Source organism: Chinchilla lanigera, unplaced genomic scaffold (genome assembly GCF_000276665.1).
Source record: "Chinchilla lanigera isolate Chin_1 unplaced genomic scaffold, ChiLan1.0 scaffold00142, whole genome shotgun sequence".
Lineage (NCBI taxonomy): Eukaryota > Metazoa > Chordata > Mammalia > Rodentia > Chinchillidae > Chinchilla > Chinchilla lanigera.
In genome coordinates this window covers 451,948-459,038 of record NW_004955543.1, presented here as the reverse complement: position 1 = coordinate 459,038, position 7,091 = coordinate 451,948, and the positions used below count along the sequence as shown (strand labels likewise).

The 7,091-nt window shown below is 49.4% G+C and overlaps 1 protein-coding gene across 4 annotated transcripts in view; it reads left to right on the top strand.

The window, feature by feature from the left end:
• Otud5 (OTU deubiquitinase 5) overlaps window positions 1–6,867 on the top strand; it is a 32,393-nt gene extending 25,526 nt beyond the window's left edge. For 2 of the 4 annotated variants that reach the window (XM_013508153.1, XM_013508154.1), the window contains exons 6-9: window positions 3,368–3,571; window positions 5,137–5,338; window positions 5,428–5,541; window positions 5,842–6,867. In XM_013508153.1, the coding sequence (XP_013363607.1) occupies window positions 3,368–3,571; window positions 5,137–5,338; window positions 5,428–5,541; window positions 5,842–5,966 (645 nt within the window). In that variant the 3' untranslated portion in view covers window positions 5,967–6,867. The remainder of the gene's footprint in view (window positions 1–3,367; window positions 3,572–5,136; window positions 5,339–5,427; window positions 5,542–5,841) is intronic. The other 2 variants (XM_005411293.2, XM_005411292.2) reach the window with 1 other exon arrangement.
• Window positions 6,868–7,091: the final 224 nt, after the last annotated feature.

The window sequence follows — 7,091 nt, the reverse complement described above, 5'->3', positions numbered from 1 at the left end:
AAAAAAAAAAAAAAAAAAAAGATACACTTAGGAAACATTAGCCAATTATACATTTTAGACCTTATTTGGACCCTAACTCAAAAGTAAGCAGAAAACATTTTATCATGTTTGACATAATAGATCTTCCTTTTTTTTTTTTTTTTTGGTCTTTTTGAGACAGGGTCTCGCTATGCTGTTCAGGCTGGTCTTGAACTCACTTGATAGCTCAGGCTGGCCCTGAACTCGCAAACATCTTCCTGCCTCAGCCTCCTGAGTGCTGGGATTACAGGCGTGTGGCATCATGCCTGGCCCCCATTTATGATTTTATTCACTCAGTCATTTATATCAGTATGCATTTAAAGAGGTTCATTTTATATTTTATGTTATAATCCCATCCTGCTTTCATTTTGTTGCTCAGATTGTTCCAATTTTCTTTCCTACAGTATTAGGGATCAAACCCAGGGCCTTGTGCATGTCTGGAAAGTGCTCTAGCACTGAGCTACACCCTCAAATCCCTGTTACAGCATTTTTAAAAAGAAGGACATCCTTATTTTTCATTGCTACAAGTTGTTCCAGGTTCATCTTGTGTATTTCCTGTCTTACTCCTACGATCAACCATTTTTCCAAGGAGCTCTGGAACCATGTATTAGAGAAGGTTATTAGAAACTAAGCTCTAGGTGCTGAGTATGCTCTTTGTATGCTACTAGGTTGTCCTTATTTCTAGACCCTCTTAGCAAGCAGAGCGGAGTTATGTGTGCGTACTGACCTATGTATAAACACGTATCTATAGAAATTTGTATAGGGAACCATCTCAACCAACTCAAATCCTTTACCACATGCATCTTTTTAGCTTTCTGGTGTTCTTCAGTAAATTCCCACCCAATGGTAAGAAACCCAGCCCCACCACCCCAGCAGGTATTTACTCAGCTGCTACTTATAGCAAGGGCAGACTCATTAACCCATACCCCCTAGAGCACAATGATATGCACAGCTCTTTTGCCTTTAGTGTTACAGATTCCATTCATTGCCAAAGTGACTTAAGTCACCAACCCCCCTACCTGAAGTTCTTGCATACATTTGTAATTCATTTAGCCTTAAGTCACATTCTGCATTCCAGGGGGGATCTCTACCTCCTAATGATCTTTTTTAAAAAAAACAGCATACATTAAGGTTCAGTCTTTGTTTTGTAAAGTTGCATGGGTTTTTACAAGTGCATAACAACATCATGTATCCACCATTACAGAATCATTCAGAATCCTTTCACAACCCTTAAAATTCCCTGTTCTCCCATCTGTTTGCCTCTTCCTTCCTCCCTCTTCCTGCAGCCGCTGATTTGTTTATTGACTGTGGTTTTGCTTTTTTTTTTTTTTTAGAATATCATATAATTGGAATCATACAGTGTGAACTCTTTTCAAACTGCTTTCATTTAGCAGTGTGCATTAACGGCTCCTCCATGTGTTTTCATGGCTTGTTAGCTTGATTCTCTCTTATCACTTACTGTTCCATTTATGGAGGCACCAGTTTGTTTAACCATTCACCTATTGAAAGACATTCTTGGTTGATTCTAGCTTTTGATGATTACGAATAAAGCCTCTGTTAACTGCTGTGTGCAGGTTTTTGTGTGGACATAAGTTTTTAGATCAGTTGTGTAAATGTTTAGGTTGAGAGATTGCTGGATTTGAAGACCACGTTTTGATTTATAAGAAACTGTCAATCTCTCAAAGTGGTTGTACAGATTTGCATCCCCACCATAATACAGTAAATAAATTTTCTTGTTGCTCCACACCTTTCCAGTAATTGATGTTGTCAGTGCTTTGGATTTTAGCCATTCTTTTAAGTGTATAGTGGTATCTTGTTCTTTGTTTTGCGGGGTGGGGGGGTCTTTTTGTTTTTGTTTTGAGACAGGATCTTGCTATATACTTCAGGCTGGCCTTACACTCACTGTGTAGCCCAACCTGGCCTGAAACTCGCAGTGATCCTCCTGTCTCAGTGTCCTAAGTGATGGGATTACAGATCTGTGCCACCATGCCTGGTTCATTATTGTTTTAATTTGTAATTTCCTAATGAAATGATACTGAGCATCTTTTTTTAAAAAATCAATCACTGACCTGCATTCTCATGCTGAGAACATCTTTACATAGGCACATGTTTTCCATCTGTATATCTTCTTTGTTGAATTATGTGTTTAGATTGTTTGCCTATTTTTAATTTTTTTATGGTGCTGGAGATGGAACCCAGGATCTTTCACACATTAGACAAGTAAGCGCTCTACCATTAAGCGACATTCTTAGCTTGTATTTGCCTGTTTTTCAGTTGGCATGTTCTAGTAGAAATTTATGTACTTTTTTTGAGACAAGATCTCACTATGTAGTTCAGGCTGGCTTGAACTCACTGTGTAGCCCAGGCTGGCCTCAAACTCACAGCTATCCTGCCTCAGCCTCCTGAGTGCTGGGATTACAGGAGTGTGCCATCCTGCCCAGCTACACACTTTTTTTTTCTGCTATTCTCCACTGTAGAAAATTACTTTTTAGCTCATTACTTAGAACATGTGTGCTTGTGTGTGGTATGTATGTCTGTATTAAAGTAATGTTAACTGTGCCGGGTGTGGTGGCGCACACTTGTAATCCCAGCACTCGGGAGGCTGAGGCAGGAGGATCCTTGCGAGTTCGAGACCAGCCTGGGCTACAAAGTGAGCTCAAGGCCAGCCTGAACTGCATAGTGAGACCCTGTTTCCAAAAGACGAAAGAAAGAAAGAAAGAAAGAAAGAAAGAAAGAAAGAAAGAAAGAAAGAAATGTTAACTAAAACCCCATGTACACTCACTCCATGCATTACATCTAATGTTTTCTATTTCATTTTTTAAAATGCTATCTTCTCTCACAGCTTGACACATAGTACTGTCATACAGTGTCCTACAACTCAGTGCTCCCATATCATGTGCGTACTGTCGCCCATTCCTTCGTGCGACTCCACAGCTTCTCCAGTCCCGTATGTCTGGACTGTTCCTCCCCCACCCTGTGTCCACATAGCTCACTTCTCCAGTCATCTGTTCTCTTTGGCCATCTGGGCATACGTGAGGAAAGCCTGCGCGCTGTGACACTTGAGTCATCACTGGATGGGGCTTCTGGAAATTGAAGCCTATGCTGGAGGGCTCCTGGTCCCGCAGGCTTAACCTCAGCTTGGCTTGGAATTGGGTCAGGGATTCTGAGTGGAGGAATTTGGAATGACAGGTCTTACAGCCCAAGTCTGTGGTCCGTCGTCTCCCGTGTCCCTGTGCACTTCCTGTCTCCTGCTGTTGGGCCCTATGAACCTACCTTCCTCAACCCATTCTGGCTCTTGGCCAGGTTCAGGGTGTCATCCACATCCCTATTCCACTGCCCCCTCTTGCAGTTTGCAGAGCAGTCCCTGATGAAGAATGCCATAAAAACTTCAGAGGAATCATGGATTGAACAGCAAATGTTAGAAGATAAGAAACGGGCTACAGACTGGGAGGCCACGAATGAGGCCATAGAGGAGCAAGTGGCTCGCGAATCCTACCTGCAGTGGCTGAGGGATCAGGAGAAGCAGGCCCGCCAGGTCCGAGGCCCCAGCCAGGTGAGTCATGGGCTCTGTCTCTGGCCTGGCCATAAACCAATCACTTTCCATGCTTTGCCCTCAAATGGACGGGAAAAGTTAAGTGATTCTGACACCAGGGAGGGAGGGAAGCCCCCAGCCCCATGCTTATCAAGGCTTGGCGTTAGTCTTGGTGTTGTGCCGTACCATACCCAACACTTGTGCAGAACAAGCTCTTACGGAGTGAAGGAGAGCAGCAGCAGCTGCTGGTAACATGCAGCAATGAAGGGCTTCAGAGATACGCTCTTGTTGAATGTCTGTGCATTCCAGGCTCTGTGCTGAGGATGTGAAATTACACCTGACCCATCAGCAGGGCCGTGACCCTGGCTGTGGAGGTGGGGGCTCTGGCCATTCTGCATAGAGGAAGCTTGAATTGTTAGGGCAGGAAGGGCAGGGCGGAGACAGGCATCTGAGGAGTCACAAAGAGTTTGGAGTGATTGCACATGTTAACAGCTAAGTAATTTGTTCAACAAATATTTATTGCATGTAATTGCACAGTACTCTGGGAGGCTGAGGCAAGAGGATCACAAGTTAGAGTACAGTGTGGACAACTTAGCAACTTAGTGACACCCTATCTCAAAATAAATTAATAAAGGCTGAGGGATGTAGCCCTGGGTTCAATCTCCAGTACCACACACACACACACACACACACACACACACACACACACACACAGTCTGCAGTCTTACACCAGGGGTACTCAAGTATAGTATAGCAGGATATATTGGTGAGCCTCGCAGACCAAGGTCACTGTCTTTGTAATGATTACATTTTTGTGGAGTGAAAATAATCAAAATGAATACATTAGTTTTAAGAGTGTGACGGATGCAAAGTGTAGAGCCCAGGGTAAAGGGGATGAGGAGGGCTGAGTGCCCTAGGCGGGGACTCGCGGCAGTAGCAGTGCTGTCAGAGTGGGCCTCAGAGCGGGTGAGAGCTGAGCACGCTTGTGGGGGAGGCAGAGGCCCAGCACACCCAGTGTGATTCGAGCACAGCCCAAAGGGAGGCACTGGAAGCCAGACAGACGGCATAGTTCATGGAGTCGGGGAGGTGATCGGCCTGGGTGGGGTAGCGGCTTGGGGATGGTGAGGACTTTTACTTGGAAGGTCGCAGAAGGGGTGGGAAGTTTGTGAGCAGGGGGAGTTGAGGATCTGAGTTAGGAGGTAGCAGAATCTCGAGTGCTGAGTCGGGGGTTGGAGTCTGGGGGGAGGGAAGAAGCAGAGGAGCAGGGCGCAGTGAGCGGAAGGCCGCTGCACACAGTCTGGGTGACTGGCGGGGTGCTGGCGGTGGAGGTGAAAGGGATTGGACTCGGCTCTATAGTGAAGGTTGGAGGAGTGGGCTTTCTCAGTTGGTTTCAAGGATGTGAGCGGGTAGGTTAAGGAGCTTAATCTGGGCCCTGAGGGGCCTGGTGGGCGCTGTGTGAGTGCGAATGATGGTGCGAATGGACACTCATATCCGGGATCAGTGGGCAGGAGCAAACACTTGCTGCTGGGGCCCAGGAGGGTCATGGCTGGCGTTGGCCTTTACCATGTTTTCCTTCCTTGTGGCAGCCACGGAAAGCCAGCGCCACGTGTAGTTCAGCCACAGCAGCGGCCTCCAGTGGCCTGGAGGAGTGGACTAGCCGGTCCCCGCGGCAGAGGAGTTCAGCTTCTTCACCTGAGCACCCTGAGCTGCATCCTGAGCTGGGCATCAAGCCCCCCTCCCCAGGCACGGTCTTAGCTCTTGCCAAACCTCCCTCGCCCTGTGCACCAGGTCAGTGCCTCACTCCCAGGACACGTGGCTGTGGTTAGGGCCCCCTGCCTGGGTCTTGGGCCTGCCCTCTGACTGTCTGTCTGTCCCAGGTACAAGCAGTCAGTTCTCGGCAGGGGCCGACCGGGCCACCTCCCCACTTGTATCCCTCTACCCTGCTCTGGAGTGCCGGGCCCTCATTCAGCAGATGTCCCCCTCTGCCTTCGGTAAGCCTACTCTGGGGATGGGGCATTTGGGCAAAGACGAGAAAGAGGAAGTCGTAAGCGGGGTTTCTGGAGACTCTGGCCATCTCCCCAAAAAAGAAACCCAAAGTCCTGGGACGAGTTTTCTGGTCCTAGTTGTTTGCCCTAGACGGGGTCTAGTGGGACTCACAGGCCTTGGAGAGCCTTCCTTTTTGAGAAGGGAGTGAGAAGGGCCGGGTGGGTTTCTCCAGAACCACGCATCAGCCTGGGCGAGCGAAGGCGGGCCGAGGGCGCCCCATCACCCCTTCCCTCTCTTCTGCCCAGCAGGTCTGAATGACTGGGACGATGATGAGATCCTCGCGTCGGTGCTGGCAGTGTCCCAACAGGAATACCTAGACAGTATGAAGAAGAACAAAGTGCACAGAGACCCAGCCCCAGACAAGAGTTGATGGAGACCTGGGGACTGGGCACCATCTCCCGACACCCCTTCCTGTCCTCAGTGCACCCCACCTTCTTCGGCTTTTTTCCCTCTTGCCTCCTTCCCTTCTACCCTCTGCCCCCTCTCGGCCCTCCCCACTGCCCTGAGGCTGGACCATCCCTGTAGCCCCTCATCGCTGCCACAGCCACCCGTCTCTGCCAGACGTGCCCTGTTGCCCCCGCACAGCACCATCCCTGCATTCCACAGGGGACTTGGGCAAGGGTGCCGAAGGTAGGCGACAGGCCCAGACCACCCGACAGCCAGGCCTGCCCCAGAGGAGATGCTCAGAAGTCTCCTGCGTACCCTTCCTTCTGAGATCAGATCAACTTGTCACTCCCTCACAATTATGACCGGGAGGTGGGAGGAAGCAAACATTCTTTCCCCAGTATCCCAAGATTGTCTGAGCCTTCAATCTTGACGTTTTCTTTATTAAAATGTACTTTTACCTTACAAAATCAGCCAATCAAAAATGATGTAGATGACAGCGTTGGCTCTGTGAAGGAGGCGCCTCGGTTTAGGGGCAGCGGGCCGCCCGTGGAACAGGGAGGGTGCACGCCACTGTCTTCTGGCCTCTGGCTTGGAGGTGGGCACGGGGCCTGGGATGTGAGTGAGGGTGGGGAACGGGGTGGCAGGCGTCAGGCTGGCTTTGGACAGTGAGACCCAGACCTTGCTGCACTCCTTTTGCTTCCACCACCAGTAGTCTCTGGAATCTCCAAGTGGGGACCTTTTGGGGATCATGGCCGCACTCAGGATTTGAGTGAAAGGAGTGGGAGCAGCCTTGGCAGATGGGGCATGTGTGCCCTGCAGGTGTTGACAAGATCCACCATCTGTAATGTCCTTGGCACAATAAAACCAAATGTCAGTTTCCCTGAGCGGTTCTGTTCTGTGTGGGGCCGGGGCCAGGGGCCGGGTGGGCCTCTGTGAAGAGGGAGCACAGGGCTGGCTTGACCTCTGAGGCCCACATGCTTTCCAGTAGGGTCTGCCTGGGGCCTGGCGCTCATGCGGCATCCGATGCTTATTAAACTTGGGGTTGGGCGTGCGCGAGTGCACCTGTAGTCCCAGCTACCCATGAAGCTGAGGCCAGAGGATCACTTGA